The 19162-nt window shown below is 42.2% G+C and overlaps 1 protein-coding gene across 10 annotated transcripts in view; it reads right to left on the bottom strand.

Moving 5' to 3' along the window:
• ERBB4 (erb-b2 receptor tyrosine kinase 4) overlaps positions 1 to 19162 on the bottom strand; it is a 687907-nt gene that overhangs the window by 23348 nt on the left and 645397 nt on the right. For all 10 annotated transcript variants that reach the window (XR_012764976.1, XR_012764975.1, XM_075429769.1 and 7 more), the window contains exons 21-25: positions 17445 to 17600; positions 14351 to 14426; positions 12266 to 12412; positions 10220 to 10317; positions 7744 to 7914 (exon numbers count right to left, since the gene is read on the bottom strand). Coding sequence is in view for 8 of the 10 variants with exons in the window: in XM_075429769.1 (XP_075285884.1) it covers positions 7744 to 7914; positions 10220 to 10317; positions 12266 to 12412; positions 14351 to 14426; positions 17445 to 17600 (648 nt within the window). In the remaining 2 variants the exon portion in view is untranslated. The remainder of the gene's footprint in view (positions 1 to 7743; positions 7915 to 10219; positions 10318 to 12265; positions 12413 to 14350; positions 14427 to 17444; positions 17601 to 19162) is intronic.

Genomic DNA, 19162 nt, shown 5'->3' on the forward strand with positions numbered 1-19162 from the left:
TGCCTGATTTTAAACCCGTTTATATTAAAGCTCAATAAATTTACATGTCATGCATCAAGGTTTGAAGCAATATACAGCTACAGTTTCCTCCACCGATTCCACTGAGCGTTAACCTGCTGTAGGTCTCACCAGGAAGTACTGTCAGCTAGTGTTTGGTTATTAAATGTATATTAAATGTGTAGAAACCAAAATGACATCCAACAGTTTTGGAAAGTCTGACTCTAAACCTATATGCCTGAATGGAACAGAAAACAGCTCATACATTAAAAAAATCCTGTTTTAAGGCATTTGACCCACAAAATCATGAGGCAATTTGACGACTTGGTCCTGACAATCTATTCAGGATGAGAAGGCCTTACTCCTTGAGAAACACCACTGATTTCAGATGGCCTGGTTGCAAAGCAAGATTCTAATTGTCATTAAGCACTTTCAAAGAATTCTCTGTGAAGAGCTGGGCATCACCTATTCTGTTTGAGTCCTCCGTATGAACTTTCTTCCTTTTTCCTCTGGCAAACTTAGCACATTTTAAAAAGGTATTTAAATACCCATATTCTAAATACACGTATTTTGTGCGAAGCTTTCCTTTGTCATTTAAATTATTAAGACTGAAATAATTTTTCATCTAATGTATTTTACAGTGTATTTTTGCCTGTTTATTCTTACTACTTCATTCACCTTGAGCAATGAAATTAGGCTGACTAGTGCCAGTCTGGGTTCAATTCCTGCAGAGCAGAACAGACAGGAGCCTCCTACTACCAGGATGTCATGAAAACTTAGGGAAGCAGAAAACAGGAGTTTGAAATCTTGAAAGAGAGCTTGGTGGGACTTCCAAAATTACTCTGAAAATTTGATGGCAGCAACCACAGTATCCAGTATGCTGTTGCCTAGACTCTACTGGGAAAATACACAAAATGTAGCATTTAATGAAAGACAAATAGAATATATTCATATAGACTTTTCTAACTAATCAAGCAGTTTTTCAAGAAGCAAGAAAAGAAATACAGTGTCCGTATAATATTCTGAAATGTTATGAAACCCTTTGATACAATGTGTAGTTAATTTACAAGTTCATCTGTTCTGGCATTGGAGATTTCATCGCAACACTTGCGTAAGGAAGTGACAGAGATTTTCAGAAACTTTTTGATCATCTTTTAAGGAGAAGGAATTGGGAAGAAATTGGATGAAATAAATAAAAAAAGTCCACAACCTGACAGACTAAAGTAATAAGCATAACTCCTTAAAGTAGGAAAGATTTGGTCATATTATTTTTGGGTAGATATTGCAGAAGCACAGGGGTGGAACACCCCAAAACCAAACCAAATAAAAAGGAGACATCAGTGTTGTACTTCTTTAACCACAAACACATACAAATGCACATGGGTCGAGGCAATCCCAAGCACAAACACAGGCTGAGTGGAGAATGGATTGAGAGCAGCCCTGAGGAGAAGGACTTGCGGGTGCTGGTGGACAAGAAGGTCAACATGACCTGGCAGTGTGCGCTCACAGCCCAGAAGGCCAACTGTATCCTGGGCTGCATCAAAAGCAGCATGACCAGTAGGCTGAGGGAGGGGATTCTGCCGCTCTGCTCCACTCTGGTGAGACCCCACCTGGAGTCCTGTGTCCAGTTCTGGAGCTCCCAACACAAGAAGGACACGGACCTGTTGGAAAGGGTCCAGAGGAGGGTCAAAAAGATGATCGGAGGGCTGGAGCACCTCTCCTATGAGGAAAGGCTGAGAGAGTTGGGGCTGTTCAGCCTGGAGAAGAGAAGGCTCCGGGGTGACCTTACGGCAGCCTTCCAGTACCTGAAGGGGCCTACAAGAGAGCTGGAGAGGGACTTTTTACAAGTGCATGTAGTGACAGGACAAGGGGTAATGGTTTTAAACTGAAAGAGAATAGATCTAGATTAGATCTAATAAAGGAATTCTTTCCCATGAGGGTGGTGAGGCACTGGAACAGGTTGCCCAGAGAAGCTGTGGCTGCCCCCTCCCTGGCAGTGTTCAAGGCCAGGTTGGATAGGGTTTTGGGCACCCTGGTCTAGGGGAAGGTGTCCTTGCCCATCTCAGGGGGGTTGGAAAGGGTGTCCCTTCTAAACCCAAACCATTCAATGATTCTGTGATATGGTACTATCCCACGCAGCCTCTTAAGCAGAAGAAATTTCTCATACCTGGCAGCTCCTTAATCTAGCACAAAAAAAGGTGCGTGGTGGACAGTAATAGGATTCAAACCCTGCTAAAGAGTCAGCATTAACTGCCCAGTGAGACTTTTCAACAGTATGATGCATTTTCCATCCCACCTGACACAATCAAGACAACCTTTCTAAAAGATAAACTTCACCTCAAAACAGAATTTCTGCATTTGATGTAAAAAATAAGAGACAGGAGACTCTGGTCTACATTATGGCAGGAGGTTAGACAAAATGGTTGCAATGGCCCCATCTAGCCTTGATATCCCTTCACACATTTATCTACTGACTTAAGGATGAACTAGTTTTACTGCCATCAGCCTCATATGGCCAGGACATGCCTGGAGAAATAACTTAGCTTGAGAGCTTGGGCAGGAACAAATAACTGTCTTCTCTTACGGAAAAAGAAGTGGGGACCAGCAAGGCACCAATTGCTACTAAAGCCCTGGACACAAGGAGAATCACAAACAAATCATGACTTCTTTGCCAAGAGGAAAGGATGCTATAACTGCTAGCTCACCCCACCAGCAGCGACAGTACCTCTCATACTAGCTCAGCTGGGCTGGCACATAGGGAAGTGCCCTTCCACATTCTGTCTGCTTTCCAAAATCCCTCCTTCGAACTGTAACTGAAGACAGTGATGCTTACAGTCCCACATGTTCCAATTCTGCTGTATTTGAGTATGTAAAGAACATCATTTAGACCTTAAATCTGATCTTCTACCACTCGAGCACTGCAAGCGCCTAAGAAATTCAGCCCTGTTACTTAAAAATCTACTAAAAGTCACTTAATTCTGGTAGCAATCCCACTGGGTAAATAGTTCCTATTGTCCATGATAAGCTTTGGAAGGAAAGATGCCATATGCCATCTGAAAATCACTGACAACCAACTCCTTTGTAATCTTCTGATTTGAAAATAGCTACCTTTCAAATTTAGAAAATGGAACAAATAAATCATAAAGATAACTTCTCTCCTGGTTTCTCTCTCAAATAATCTTTTTGTATGCAGACATATACAGACGTTCAGCCATGAAACATTACCAGACCTAAAGCCGCACCAGGACCGATGCAATGGCATAACAGACACTACTCAGGGAACTGAAAACTGGCTTTTGCCAGAAAGCAGAACAGTCTATCTGGATATATTAATTAGACACCTCTGGAAAAAACAGCTTGATATTTAATTGCAGGGTTGCCAGCTGCTTCCATGATATATAGCGTATGGAATAAAATTACAGGGACAGTATCAGTGAGTAATAAACAGTATAGATGATTTCCAGTAGGAATTAGCCATGGATTTCGAGCAAAAAGCATCATGGGTTACACAGAGTGCTTGTCTGTATTGGTATTATCTCTGTGCACACAGGACAGCACTCGTTACAAATACCTGAATGAATCATCTAATGGCTATGAATGCAGGGCACTCGAGCACTAGCTGGGGTCCTGTGCTCATGGAAACACTGCTGAAGATCCAGCTTATCTCTCAGAAGCACAGAGCTTCTAAAACTCCATATTTCTAGAATATCTCTAGACAACAGAAAATGAAAGCTGGAGAAAGCCGAAGAACTGAAATTGCAACTGAAAAGTCTCAGATGCAATGCAAGAATTCAATTCAGCTTAGGATGCTAATTTTTAAATAAAAGCTGCATCAGTCTCAGGCTCAGCTTCAAAACAGAGGGCACCATTATGGGTGAGACCACTTGCAGGCTTCTGCTCCTGGCAGTGCAGATCTCAAAGAAGTGATATTAAGAAGCCAGTGTGGGTGTGATGGAAGTGCTAAAGTTGTGCCTGAGCCTCGCAGCTTCATAAATCTCAGTAATCCCTGAAGGAAGAAGGATGTGACACTTCTCTGGTAAATCCACGGAAGGCTTCCCTCTTTCCAGTCTTCTTTCCATGGGCTGCAGCTTTGTGCTATTAATTCATATCCAAATAGCTTTTTTCTTCACACGGGAGGGAGAAGGCAGACAGTGTTCTACACAGACCTTATCCAGTGGTGCCTCTCCCAGGCAACAAGTTGCAAGCATTTAGGACTGAGATCACCCTAGAGAAACTTCAGTGCTTTCCTCAGAAAGCAAATAAACTTGGTCTTCCTTAACTCACTGACTTCAAAGCCTAAGTGTGAGCAGGCTCACAATCTCCCTGTTTTCTCCCTGCAAACTTTTGTCCCCAGTAGAGCTGCACTGCTGGAATACTCAACTATAGCTTATCAGTACAACATGCCCAGAGAAGGAGCAGAATACCCTACCATCACACAACGACTCTTTCTTCTCTAAAACTACAATCAGAACAACTAATATAGGAAATACACTATCTTTCATGCTTCTGATTTCTGAAAATGACTTGAAGATTGTGTGGCACTTGTCTGTGTGTTTTACTTGACTAAACTGCCTGGCAGTCTCCCCGTAAAGTTTAATTTGCCAGGCCTAGTGAACACAAACTACCTAAGCTGTATCAATTCATCTGGCATCTATGGCTGTAGCAGCACCATAATGAGTTTGTGTAATATTAATATTCACTACACGAAGCAAGCATAAATCACAAACTATCCAAAGGAAACACAAAGACAGAATCAGACAACAGCAGATAGAGAACTCTGACAGCATTTCAGTTCTGTGTGATTCATGTAGCTGACATTCATCTGTACTGAACTATGCACAGCAGATGGACTATTACCTTAAAGGAGCTACTGTGTATTTTGTTTTAAATCAACACGAATCTTCACAGGAAGAATAGTTAACATACCAAGAATATGAGTGCTTCAAAAAAACAACTGACAAAGACGTAGCTTTCTGCACAGAGAGGAAACAAATGTACTACATCCATAAAAAAACCTCTCTGCAAAGGAAACCAGGAATGCTAAGATGCTATGGGACTGTCCACTTGGCCCCAAGCTCCTCCAGCAACATGGTGCTGTGGCCTTCCTGCAATCTGGATATACTTGCCTATATGGCAGCACTAGAAGCACATTTAGAAGATGCAGAATTGTTAGCAAACAAAGCTGAAACTGAAGCTAATCTGAGACGCCAGACAAGTGTTAAAATTCTACTGGTAATCTTGTTACAGGACAGGAGTCAGTCTCCAATGATACCAGAAAGTGCTATTATAAATCAGGTGGTTGTTTAATGGTAACTTCTTTGCCCATCACTTCTTTTGGCCTTGAAAATGACTCCTCCATAAAGAGGCGCCTACAATAAACACTATGGACGATGTAAGCGGTGCAAAAATACAGAGCTGGGTGCAAGTTTTCTGTCCCTTGGCTCAGAGTCTGAAAACTTTGGCGAAGCATAATACCAGATTTGTTTAAGTGTTAGATTGTTTTATGATGCCGGAGAAAAATTCCCAGCAGTAGGAGTTACTGAAAGAAGGATACAGTCTCAGTACTATCATTAAATTGAATTGCAAAGCAAAGCTCCCACTGACTTTAGTGGTACAAGACCACAGTCTCAAACCAAGACAGGAAATTGTGAGCTGTGGAGAGGAGGCATCACATGAAGAATGTGATGGAGCCTCTCTGTGTGGCAAAAATATAGGCACGGGGACTTTTTCTGCAGCTCTGCTGACTTCAAGGGGATCACGTGTGCAAATGGCTGCAACAGTGTTGTTTAAAGCTGGGCAAAGGCTGTGAAAAAGTTACTTAAATTTAATAATAGTAATAATACTGACGACACCGACGCCTGTGTTTTCTTTCCGTGAATACCCCAGTGGCCATGTTGGTTGCCCAAACAGCACGTTTTAAACAACTCTTTCAGAATACTTACTCTACAGCTTCTGTTGGAATTAATTCCCTCGGCTTGGCTGGCACTAAAGACACAGGACAAAAGGAACGGCTGAAAAGGCAAGTACATTTTCCTACTAATTCTTTCTCCTTTAAATGTGCCCGAGTGTTTCCAGCAAATATGGGAGTGAGATGAATATAGTAAACACTAAAAGTTAACTCTTGCTGCCATAAAGAGGAAGTTCCTCGCTTATTGCTAAATCATGCATCATTCCCCCCTCATTGTCTTCCAGTGATGCAGGAGAAATACTATGTGAATCCAGCTTAGCCAGTGGAACCGCAAACTAGCCTCTTCCAAAGACCTCTCCAGTCTCCTTGCCTTTAAAAACAATATCAGCTTCCTTATGAATCGACTGGATATTATTTAAGATTAGATTTTGTCTTCCTTATTCCAGAAAATCACTGCTTTACTCAGGAGAGGTGAAAGAACTTCATGCAGTGTATGGTCAGAACATGAATACTGACTGGGTTTATACACTTTCAGCTCCTTCCCTTACCTCTTCCCTGCCTCACATGGTTTAACCACTTCAGACCAGCATGTGAATCTGGAACTACCTCGGCTAAGGACAAATGTCCAAAAAGGTTTCTAAACCATGAATAATAAACACCAACATTTCAATGAGACTCCACTTAGTATTTAAAATGTGACTTCTCGCTAAAAGGAGCCTGGAGATGAAAAAACCAAGCAAACAAACAAGTCCCTTATTACTAAATACACCTGATGCTTGTGCAAATGCCCTCACATTAATAATGCATTTCACCTTCTCTCAGTTTTGTGAGAAGGGGTGGCACCTAAACTGTTAAAAGGACAGAGCCAAGTGCAGGAACAGGCAGAGGTCACAGCTATGGGCAGGGTGCTCAGGAGTGAAAAGGAATTCTGGAAACCTGAACTCAGGTTCTCACCTGCAGCAGGGCTCCTGTGGCACTAAGAATGAGGCATTTTAGGACAGCATCCAATTCACCAGAGCTCACGCACGAGGTCTGAGACTGCTCTGTAGCTGTCAGTAGTCAGTGGACAGAAAGAGACAACTCCAGAAAGTAACTTATCCTACTGTAAATGTCCAAGGCAGACATCAATAATCACCCACTGGACGCACCCACTCTTCTCCAATGACACAAAATGAAGTCTAGATGAAGAGCTTAGATTATATTCCTATTCTTTTGATGGTTAGAGTTCTGTGAGCTCAGTTCCACCTGAACACTCTCTAGGCCTTGGTTCCCTCTGTAAAATGAACAGCATTTCCTCCTCTGACAGAGATGTTATGAAGATCAACACACTAAAATCTGCGATGTGCTCAGCAAAAACACATGCCTGTGAAGCAGGGCCATGAGAGAGCCAATATAAACAGGAAAAGGGGCTGGGTCTGAAATCTGGTTCCAGACACAAAAGCAGCATTTATCTGCACCTTCCAGCTGCCCTCAGTTACACCAGTGCCAACCCTGTCAAGACAACAGGATTGCAGGGATGGGACAATCAGAGCTATGCACTTCCTGTCCAGTACTGTACACTACCGAGAAACAACACTGCTTGACTTCACAAGCCTCAGCTGTGCTTTCGGGACAGCCAGTTCAAGTCGAGCCTTTGTTCACTCAAGGCTCAGCTATTAATTTAGAATTCACCAAGGCGCATAAACAGGGAATCCAGTGGCAATGCTTCTACAGTCACTCTACTTACAACTGGAGCTTGTCATTCCGAAGGCAACTCTGCCCTGTGTTTGATTAGTGTGCTTAAATCTCCACCTGTGCTTTTATAATAACCAGTATTTTCTGTCAGAGCTTGCTCTTACCCTGTTGGAATCAATTCTTGTCCTGGAGGTGTAGATGGGAGGAGGGATGTTGAAGGCCTGAGGAACAAGATACTCTTCAGCATCCATCATATCTTCCAGGTCTTCCTCATCGAGAAGGTTTTGGAAGAACTTGCTGTCATTTGGGCTTGGGAGCTTCATACGATCATCTCCCTAAATAGTTTGCATTGAGAGAGAAAAATGGTCAAAACAGGGATTAATTTCCCAACAGGGATCTTCAGCCTTCTTCATGCCCGGGCAGCCAGGCTGCAGGGACCACACATGCTTCTTTGTTTGTTCTAAAGCACCACATCCACATCATTTGTTTTGATTTTTTTACTGGGAATATGACAGAAAGGGAATAACTGTATAAATCAAGCAAAGCCATTTTTTTGGCGTTCTTGTGATTGAGCTTTTATTCTTTCTTATCTTTTTCCCATACAAGTTCAGTTTCTGACCCAAGTTCTGTCAAGGCCTGATGTATTTTGTGAAATATCTCAGTTATTTAGGCTCACACGGGTGGAGGAAAATAACATGGAAACTGCTGTGTCTGGGTGCTTGCTTTATTTTTATTTGTATTTTTAGGGACTTGGAGGCCAAATTTCCCTCTCATCCATACGAAAAGGTCTGCAGAATGTAACAGAGATGAAAGCAATTAAAATCAAACCAGGCAACAACCGCAACAATGAGACGTACTTTTACTGAAATAGCATCCATGAGCTGGAGAGGCAAATCTTTGCTTTGCTTGGTGTCACAAAACACCACAAAAGGCAGCCCATGCCTCAAACACCTAACAGCCCATAGAAACGATGCTAACTTAACTGCATGGTGAAAGAATGGCCTCCTACTCCGTAAGAATTATTATGCCACATGTGGAATCCAGCAGGGAATCATGACTGTGCTACGGGGTGCATACAGACCAGTTTAAAAGCTCAACAGCAAGCTCGTCATTCTTCATTGCATCTGAGGGGAATGGGGAGTCATAATGGCAGAGATACCAGTGCAACTGAGTTACCTTGGTTTCTCCTCAAGAAGCACATAGCCTATATTGTCTGCAAGGATCACTGGAGAAGCCTCACAGGATGAAACGCCCACCAGACTATACAACAGGGAAGGGAAGGGAAGGGCAGGGGAGAGAAAGGGAGGGAAGAGGTATTTGGAGTAGGGAAACATGTCCTATCTAACGAAGTAATTAAATCAGACTGATTTTTCCAGAATCACTTCTATCAGCTGAACGTACAATTTAACACAGTGGGGAATACTGCAAGAGAAATTTCACACTCTGCACCATAAATCTTCTTCACTAGTATTTTACTTTTCAAATATATTTTACTTCTCCTAAAGGTGAATGAGAGTAGCGAACATTCACACTGTGCAATAATACACCATGAGTAGGCTAGCATGTCTACACAGTGAAATGAAACACTATACGGTGAGCCTAGCACTAGACCCAGAAGTAATCAGGAGACATAAAGTGGCAGTGACTGTACTTCTGGAGGCTCTTCAGCTCGGAATTCTTAAGTCAGTGTGAAGCCAAGGACAGCTGGATGTATCTCTGCACTGTACTCCATGATGTGGAGCAGATATAGCATGAGATCTAGCATGAGAGTATCATTACCTGATTAATTCCATGCTTTGGTCTCTGGTGTTTCAACATCACCCTACTACTTTTAATTTTTCATTTTTGTTTGAACTGCTCACACACTGGGACCACCTAAGGACCCTACCAAATAGTCGGATTCATTTTCTGTGGTTTGAGTCCGAGCTGTAATTAACTCATACACAACTCTAGGCTTCTGCAGAATGTACATACGCCTGTACTCAGGGCATACACAGCTCCAGCCAGATGCAGTGAACAGATACAGCTATATTGGTATTGCCCTGCTCCCACAGTGTAGTTTCATGTGACGAACTGCGCTGGTGTGGGTCTGTTGCAGGGATTGTGAAGCACTACAGAGCCTACGCAGCCTAAGGAGGATACAGGGGGACGCTCCTCTCTCGCATGAGAGAGGTACCAATGTGACACAACTACTTGTCTTCTGAGAAACCTCAGGCTACAAAAAGAAACTTTCTTATGATCTCAGCAGTGCAGGGAAGAGTCTCTTCAGGACAATCAGAGATTCAGCCTAAGCAATAGTAGAACCAAGCAAGTCCTTGGTCTAAAGTAGGTCTGCTGTTCACTGTTGGACAAATCTTGTCCCCAGTTTCCTGAGAGAATGAAAAGCACTCAGCAGCTGGCAAAGCCAGATCTTGTATATGTGCTCATAAATACAACCTTACGAAGTGAATTTCAGATTATTTCATTATTATTATTTTTGAGATACTGATATTGGCCATTCTACTTTGTTCTAGTATAGTACTGTGGTTACTGTTTGCTTGAAGTCCAAGAGCACCTTGAGATTCAAAGGCAACTCCCTTAACCATCAAGTTTGGTAGACAGAATTCTTATTTTTCCCCATGATGTTGCAGAGCTGATTACCTGAATTACTAGGTATCTCTGAGGGTCTCGAGCCATTCTAGAGAATTCAGCAGCCAACTCCTTGAATTTGGGCCGACTGTCAGCATCAATCATCCAGCCTGGGGACAGATGTAAGATGAGAAGGAAAACAATTAATTGCAAGGGAAGAAGTAATTTGGTTTTGAAAAATGCATCAGATTCAAGTGAAAAGATCTACTTGATAGCTCTGGCTTAAAGACAAGATGCAATAAAGAGCCCAGAAGAATGGAAAGCTAGGACTCTCTGAATGCATCTAAAATGGAAAACTGGTCTTGGCCAGAGAGGAAATGTTTCACACTACACAGATTTCTTCTTAATTTGCTCTGAGCTCCTGCTCCCCATTTCCAAAATAGAGACAGCAACAATGCCTTGCCATTTCCTGTGCCTATCTTGCCCATTTAGATGTCATCTCCAACTGGCTTTTATTATGGATGTGTCCAACCTTTAATATAACGAATCTGACCTCATCTGAGTCTAGTGGGTTTATTACAAAGTTACTACGGAATACAATTTTACTTTAACCTACCTACTGTTCCACAGTGATTTATATTATAAAGAGCTGTTTAACAGATCTACAGGACGACTGACCTCACATCTGCCTTTCAGGTAATTCTGCATTCATGTGTCTGCATCATTAACACAGATCTTACACAAGGCATTAGATGCTATTTTAATTGACTAAAGGTGATTCTTTTGTCCTTCACTCTCCAAGAAACATTCATTAGGAACAACAATTCTCAATCCCTGCTAATGCTTTCTGCAAAACAAGCAAGTAGTATAGGTAATAACCACCAGCAACTAGTTTATCTCAGTGTCAGCTTTTTCTAATGGAAGATCCTGTGAGCAGCTTCCCAAGAACATACTCTCCTTTGCCAAGCAGGCTAAACGAAGCAGGCCTTAACTCCTTCATGCTGTTTAACTGAAGAAGTAACCAACGCAGGAAAAACAAAGCCACTACACCTTAAAAAGAATTTCACGCAAACATTACAGGACTAAGTCTGTACGTCTAGCTGTGACTTTCCATCTTCCAGAATACCCCATCTATAAGGACTTCCTTTTGTCCACTGAGATTCACCTCTTACTCATTAGAAATCCTATCAGATGGACCATTTTTGCACTCAATCAACATGAACCCCTTGCACTATTCAGACAACTTCCATACCTGCATGCACAGGATAACTATTTTCAGAAGAGACATTATTTACCTCTTCTAATTCTATTTCCTTTCTGTGTTTTTGTGTACAAAGCAAAAGTGAAAGGACCATGTAAGATGGATGAGATGGCTGTATGTTAATCTCACTTAAATTAAGTCAGAAACACCAGAGAGATGTTCCTAATTCTTTTTAAATTAGAAGCATAGCCTTGGAGCATACTGTCACTAGTGTGACTAGTGTGGGTATCTTGGAGATAAAAGGGTAGGAAGAAACCATGTCAGACTGTTTTCCTTTTTTTTCTACAGTAAATTCATAAATTATTGCACTGGACTAAGAATGATAAAAAATTATCCTTTCTGTAGCATTTCTTTTATTAGTTTAATTTAACTTTTTATTATTACTGTTGCAATCATCATTCTTGTTACTAACAGTAAAACATTCATGCTTTCTTTCCTCAACTTTTGGAATCAGCGTTTCTCCTCACAGCCCTCACCGGCTGGGTATCCATGTACCATAATTATCTTTAATACTATCTTTTTTACCATCAAAATCGATTGTCATGGAAATGACAACGGTTTACAATAACAGTCATACAATTTTGACTTCACAGCAAGAATATGAGATGCCATCTTACAGTAATAAGAAGCTGAGCTAACTGAACCCTTCATGACAAAATTTGTATCTTTTGCAATTGCAAAAAAAATGTGCATACAGTATTTAAATAGAATTTACAGTATCTTGGGAAGCTTTTGTTTCAAAGCAGCCTGCAACTACCAGCACTACCCAGCACTGTCAGAGACTATAGATGCAAATGTTCTAAAATACAGTCCCTCTTGCATTGAGCATAGTGATACGAAAAGTGACAATTACTTACACTTCACCATCACCATATAAACATCAATAGTGCAGACTGGAGGTTGGGGCAACCGCTCTCCCTTCTCCAGGAGGTCAGGGATCTCTCGAGTTGGGATTCCATCGTACGGCTTTCCACCAAAGGTCATAAGCTCCCAGATAGTGACTCCTAGACAGAAAAAAAGAGTGATAATATTTGAGGTCATACTACTTAGATTCCTTCACAATTTCTTACAGCGTGGTATTCTGGCCCAGTTCTGGGCTTCAACCCCTTCTTCATTACCAATGCCTGTAAAAACACTGAAGTTTGCCATTTAAAAAGCTCCAGAAAATGGTGAAACAGCACTTTGTGTTAATCTTCAAAGGCAACTCCCCTCATTTTTATTGGTGTACGAAGCAGCAGGATAGATTGGAGGCACAAGAGAAAAGTCTAAGACAAATAAATGGTAGTAAAGTAAATGGATGTAATAACAAAAGAACACATCATGCTCTTTTATCATATCAAAAGGGAAAATGAATGGCTAATGTACTCTATTATTTTAAGAGGGAAAAAACGCAGATTTTCCCTAACTTAGAGCATCAATTTCCCACAAAGGTACTGCACTGAGTAACATTATGTTATTGTCTTTGTCTTGTAAGTCATTCACAGCCACTTGTATTAGTTTTTTCCTTAAATCACCTTATGGATTTGAGTTACGATAGTGCTGTGCTTCAAAATCAAGATTCTCTTTTTGAATCACCACAGGATTTGTTTTCGTATTGGAGCTGGAAATAAAGATCATATATCATACGTAACAGAATTCATCCCCAAGCAAAATGTTAAATATTGAAAATATTGCTCTCACACCAGTTTCTTTAATTTTTATTTTTATTGCAAAGGTCATTTTAAACATGTCTCTAGATCAGTAACCATATTTTTCCAGCTGTCACGCTAGTGTGAAAGGTGGTGGGCAAAATTACCATTTGTATAAAACGTATTTACTTCACTCTCATTCACCTCTTTATTGATGTTCAACAACAATAACCTGTCAATTGTTTTTGGTCTTGTCCTTTCTGATTATAGATATTCTGGGTTTCCTGTATTTAAAATGAATTTCATAAATGGAGTCATATTTTTTCATAAGTGATACAAGGTATACAGAATTTAAGGAGAAAGAGCAGCTTTACATGATCGATTTAACTCTCACATGTTTTTCTCAGCTGAGTAGAATAGGGTAGCTAACCAGTCACAGCAAAGTGTCTTTTGCTGCTACCCACAGGTAAAAGTGAGTAATGAATAGAACTGTACCCTTTTTTGTTTCAAAATGATATGGCAACAGGAAGTGCAAATAGCAGTTCATTGCCCTAGATACTGCTCAAAAATTCCACTTACAAAGGTAGATATGATTTTATTAGGAATAGCTACACTAGATAAAGAGGCAGACAGCTCAGGAGATGTGGCACAATAATTCGTCCGGATAACAGAATTAACAGTAGTAAATGAACATCTAATTTCTCAGATGTGACTATTTTTTTGGTGTGCGCAGAGTCCACATGAGCTGACCTGTCTAACCAATTCCCAAGTTATCTGTGAAATTAAATGCATGCTTGTTTTAGTTAGCTTGGAGAGCTTGTCTCTTTCTTTTCTTTCTCTTGCTGTATTTGCTCTGTATTATGACAAATTCCCTTTTATCTGACTGTAGGTACAGAAAGTCCCATAAGCCTGAAAATGTTTTTTGACGTTCATGGCTTTTAGAGTTAAGATTTTCAAAGGACTGCTGAAAATTATGACCTGCAGCTGTATTTTTATGAATCTGTGACTGAGCTGAAAGAGGCCTTCTTCTGTCATAATAATCAGCCAAACTGCTACCAGACCAGACCTTACAGCAGTCATCCCAGCAGGGACATCATGATAATGTATTTTAGTGAGCAGGGAAGTAACACAGGAGAGGAGTAACAATTGCTGTCTAGTTACACGTTTGGGGAAGGGGTGGGGGTGGGGAATGTGAGAGCAAAAACCACTGGAATTAACTCCTCTAGGAAAAGAGGGTATCTTTAATATAGTAACACAACTTGGTTTAATGTTTTACAAGAGACAAATTATTAAATTGATTATGTAAGTATTTACCATAACTCCACACATCACTCTGATGGGTAAATTTCCTGTAGTGTATGCACTCCAGAGCCATCCACTTAATTGGCATCTAGGAAAAGTCAAAAGAAACACAACCTTAGAAATATAATATTAAAACAATACAGTCAGATCCTGCATGTAGACATCAGCTTCCTCCCTGTTTCCTTTTTCAGCTGCAAGCTTAAAAAAAAGCAGCACCACCCAGCAGAGCAAATGGTTGTTCCTTCCCTCCAGAATAGGGTTTTGCCTCATAAAACATATGGAGGTGAGTTATCTGCAGAGCTTCTCATACCACCCAGATTTTACTGATTTAGATATAGTGGAACGACTCAGTTTTTCATCATATCTGTACAGAGATGGGACCAGCACAAAAATGACATCCAATTCCCCTAAATCTGAAGTACAGCAGAGAAGGAGGAATACAGAAGCAACAATTTTGCCGCAAGTTTGCGAAACCAGACACTGCTATCTTGATTGCTCTCTAATGAGGCTAGTTAATAACGCAGTGTCCATAATACCTCACAGTCCACATAATCATCATCAGAGTAAACAGGTAATGAGGAGAATTTACAGTGCTTAATTTCTAGCTCCTGATAGTCATTAGAAACTTAGCCTTCCCAGTTCTTTGTATCACTACTGCAGTGAGAAAAGTTGCTCCCGAAAGCAAGTAAAAAGTCCCAACTTAGCCTCTAGCTGTGAATCACCCTTGGGGGGGGAGGATCATGAGAACAATGTGTAGGCAAACACAAACCTAGGTTTGGCATAAGGGTCTACCCACTTGAGTTTGTGTTAAAATGAGAGTCATGTTATTTCCTATTCCTGAGCTGGGCCTGTGAGACACAGTCTTGCAGTCCACTAATCTCTAATGGACATACTCTTAACAGATTTTCACGTGGCATGGACTTGTATGGGTCACATCTAATTTGGAACTATGGAAGACATACAGGAATAAACCAAAAAGATGCATAACATAGCGTGCAGAAACTGAAGCATAGGAAGTTCCGTCTGAACCTGAGGAAGAACTTCTTCACTCTGAGGGTGACGGAGCACTGGAACAGGTTGCCCAGGGAGGTTGTAGAGTCTGCCTCTCTGGAGATATTCAACACCTGCCTGGACAAGGTCCTGTGCAGCCTGCTGAGGGTGACCCTGCTTCGGCAGTGGCATTGGACTAGATGACCCACAGAGGTCCCTTCCAAACCCGAACATTCTGTGATTCTGTGATTCTGTGACTGCATGCAATATCTGAACAGATGGTGGGTGTAAAAGCAGAGGATGTGCTCTCATTCAAACCCTTATGCAAATACCTTCCATGAAGCTGACTAATGAACATAACCTATACAGTTATGGCAAAAATAGCACTCTTTAATAAAGGGTGGCTTAGCACTTGCAAAGACAGTTCATACTCCTCCACTGAACTCTGCAGAAGTCTATCACTTTCATTCCCATTAAATATGACTGGGTTGTTCCAAACATGAATAACTGCTGAAGTATCAAAGCTGCATTGTTCATCATGGAATAACTCAGGTTGGAAATGACCTAAGGAGGTCTCTAGTCCAGCCTCTGGCTCAGAGCAGGCTCAGCCATGAGATCAGAGCAAGTTACTCATGTCTTTATCCAGTTTGGACTTGAAAAATCTCCTAGAATGGAAACTGTACCACCTCCCAGGGCAACCCAGTCAACTGCTTCATTGTCTTCACGTTGAAAAAGTTTTTCCTTTTATCCAGTCTGAATCTGTCTTAGCATGCCCTCAATACAACTTTAATCTGCAAAGGTCTTCTCTTTTGGATTTCACAGAATACTTCTCTGGAACTGGGAAGTGATACATATGATGTGTAAATCCAGATCCAGAACTCCCAGTAGCGTGATGGGTCTCACAAGACCAAGACACCATCTAACAGCTGCCAGGGAAAGCTGGTGTGCAAGGACCAGCTCATTTTTTGTCATTCACTGGCTGATGGAGAGAAGAGGCGGAGGGGTTACTGAAGAGGGCATGAGAGAACTGAAGGCATGGGGAAAACTGCCAAAACTCCACCTTCCCTGCCAGGTGGTCTCTTTACTGGGGAAATGGGAAAGTACTGGTGACTCCTTTCAAGCTCTTCACCTCATTGACTGAAATGCCAATGTAATCCATGCAACAGCTGCCAAAGGTAGTAGCCACACAAATAAGGCAGCAGCCCATCCAGGAGAAAAGCACACACTGGTAACAGCTGTTTGTTCCAGACAAGGGCATGAGTGAGTACAGAAAAACACAGATAGCAAGTAGACAGAAAGCAAACTGAACATTCAGCAAAAGGAATGACAGGAGAGACAGAATCCCTTGAGACTTTGTGACAGGTTGAAATGTGGAATTTCAAGACGCTTAGGAAGCAGCAGGTAGCAGTATGTGCTTACAGCCTTTACTTATAGCCTTCTGAATTTTATAATGCATTAATCTGAAGGCATTAGAAATGAGGTGAGGCACTACGCGGATGTTGCACGGTATGCTGAAAAGTAGTATGGGAAAATGTCTGGTTTCAAAATTATCCTCAAGCTGGCTTTTTAGTGGCCTGGCATTCAGCATGGTATTGGAGACCTGGATGCAAGAAATAGCATATGCAGGCTCTTCCAATTTGATAGAAGAGCTGGCTCTTTGTTGAGCATACGTTAACTCTCATATACTACAAATACAAACATGTTCTGTGGCCTTTCTTTTTGTTTTCTGGAAAATTACGTATGTGGGAAAATGGGACTGCAAGTTATTGAGGTCCATACTGACCAGAGAAAGGGGCTTGGCGGAAATGCCCTAGAGCATCCATCACTCATTGAACTGAGTTCAGAAGTCTTCAAAAAAAGACACAAAATGGAGCATAAAAACAAAACCTAATTCTGCATGTGGAAACTGTTCAGACTATTATATTTTGGCACCTGGAGAAGCTCACTGAGCAAAAAATGAGCAGCTTTTATGTGTGATGTCACAACACAGTTTGCTAAGTCACTGACAGACTTTCTTATCTAGATAATAGTCCTGTAGGGATGCATTGCCCTGAGGAGTAACTTCAGGACATTTGTCACAGTGATATATTTACTTCCAGACAGGTACAGCACTCACCTTCCCTCCATCAGCATTATACTCCTTCTCATCCCCTTCCAAAAGTCTAGCCAAGCCGAAGTCAGTGATCTTCACATGGTTTGGTGATTTCACCAAGACATTACGGGCTGCCAAATCCCGGTGGACAAGCCTCCTCTCTTCCAGGTACATCATTCCCTGAAGGACAAAGAACAGTATAATAATCTTCATGAGTCTTACACAATTTTTTAGAACTACTTCTCACTGGTGACATCTAAAATTTCTTGGTTCCCTTATTAGTATTCACAATAAGAAAATGGCCTTGTTTTGGTTTCGGCTGCCGCCGGCAACAAAAGCGCCACGCGGCCGCCCCTCCCCCCGCCGGCGTGCGGAGGAGAATGGAAAGAAAGAGGCAGAAACTGGTGGGTCGGGATAAGGGCAGTTTAACAGAACAGCAAACAGAGGGAAAACAGGAACAACAACGATACAAATAAGGAGAAAACACAACCACGAACCGTACAACAGCCGCTCTCCCGAAACAGGACCGACGCTGCGCCCGCCCAAGCTGCGAGAGCCTTCCTGCCGCGCCGCCCCCCCCCCCACCGGAACCCAGCGTGACGTCACATGGTATGGAATACCGGGCTGTGTTTGGCCAGGTGGGGTCAGCCCCCACCCCCCGGCTGTGCCCCTTCCTGGATTCCAGTGAAAATTAACCCTGTTCTGGCCAAACCCAGGACATTATCCACCCCTTATTCCATACCATCTACGTCATGCCCAGGTCCCCCATTGTCCGGTTGATCACCACCACTTCTCCTGTCTCCAGATATCATTCCCTTAGTCTATGATCATCACTCTAAAGTGTCCATGAGTTCATTTAATCCATGACTTCAGGCTCCATCTGTCGTTACGGTCTTCCGTGGCAGGGGAGGTGATGTGTGGTGATGGGCGGTCACTTGCTGCATCCGGAGCTCACGGCTGATGTATCTGGTGCGGCCCGTGCCCACAGTCTGCAGGAGATGTTGCTCTTGATGAAGTTGCTGGATGCCAGTTGTTGAAAACCAGGTCCAGTTCCATCACTGCTGTGCTCTGCTAGGTTTTCATCGAAAAAGTCCATCCTTCTTTAATCTGGAGAGTTCTTACTATGCTACTACTGGTACAAACTATAACAATTATAACAGTGATAACAGACAGTGACAGGGTTATTTAACAATTAACTTTATACAGTTTATTTATGGACTATTCTCACCCAAAATCAAATCCCCATGAGGTACACATCGGACTTCCCCATCCTGCCGCATTACCCACCAGGTACACCCAGGTCCTTGAGCAAAGGCAATCCCGCGGACAGGCTTGCCTTTGCCCGAGGCAGGACTAACCCAAACCGTCTTCCCTAACATGTTCTGCATGTGCACTACAGGGACTTTATCCCCTTCTACTGGGCGCTGAGGTTTTGACTGGGCAGGACCAGCCCGGTTGGTGGACCCTCTGGTGTTAACCAACCAGGTGGCCTTTGCTAAATGGGTATCCCAATTTTTGAAAGTCCCACCCCCCATTGCCCTCAAAGTGGTTTTTAGCAGCCCATTGTAACGTTTGATCTTTCCAGAGGCTGGTGCATGGTAGGGGATATGATACACCCACTCGATACCGTGTTCTTTGGCCCAGGTGTCTATGAGGCTGTTGCGAAAGTGAGTCCCGTTGTCTGACTCGATTCTTTCGGGTGTGCCATGTCGCCACAGGACTTGTTTTTCCAGGCCCAGGAT

This window comes from Opisthocomus hoazin, chromosome 9 (genome assembly GCF_030867145.1).
Source record: "Opisthocomus hoazin isolate bOpiHoa1 chromosome 9, bOpiHoa1.hap1, whole genome shotgun sequence".
Lineage (NCBI taxonomy): Eukaryota > Metazoa > Chordata > Aves > Opisthocomiformes > Opisthocomidae > Opisthocomus > Opisthocomus hoazin.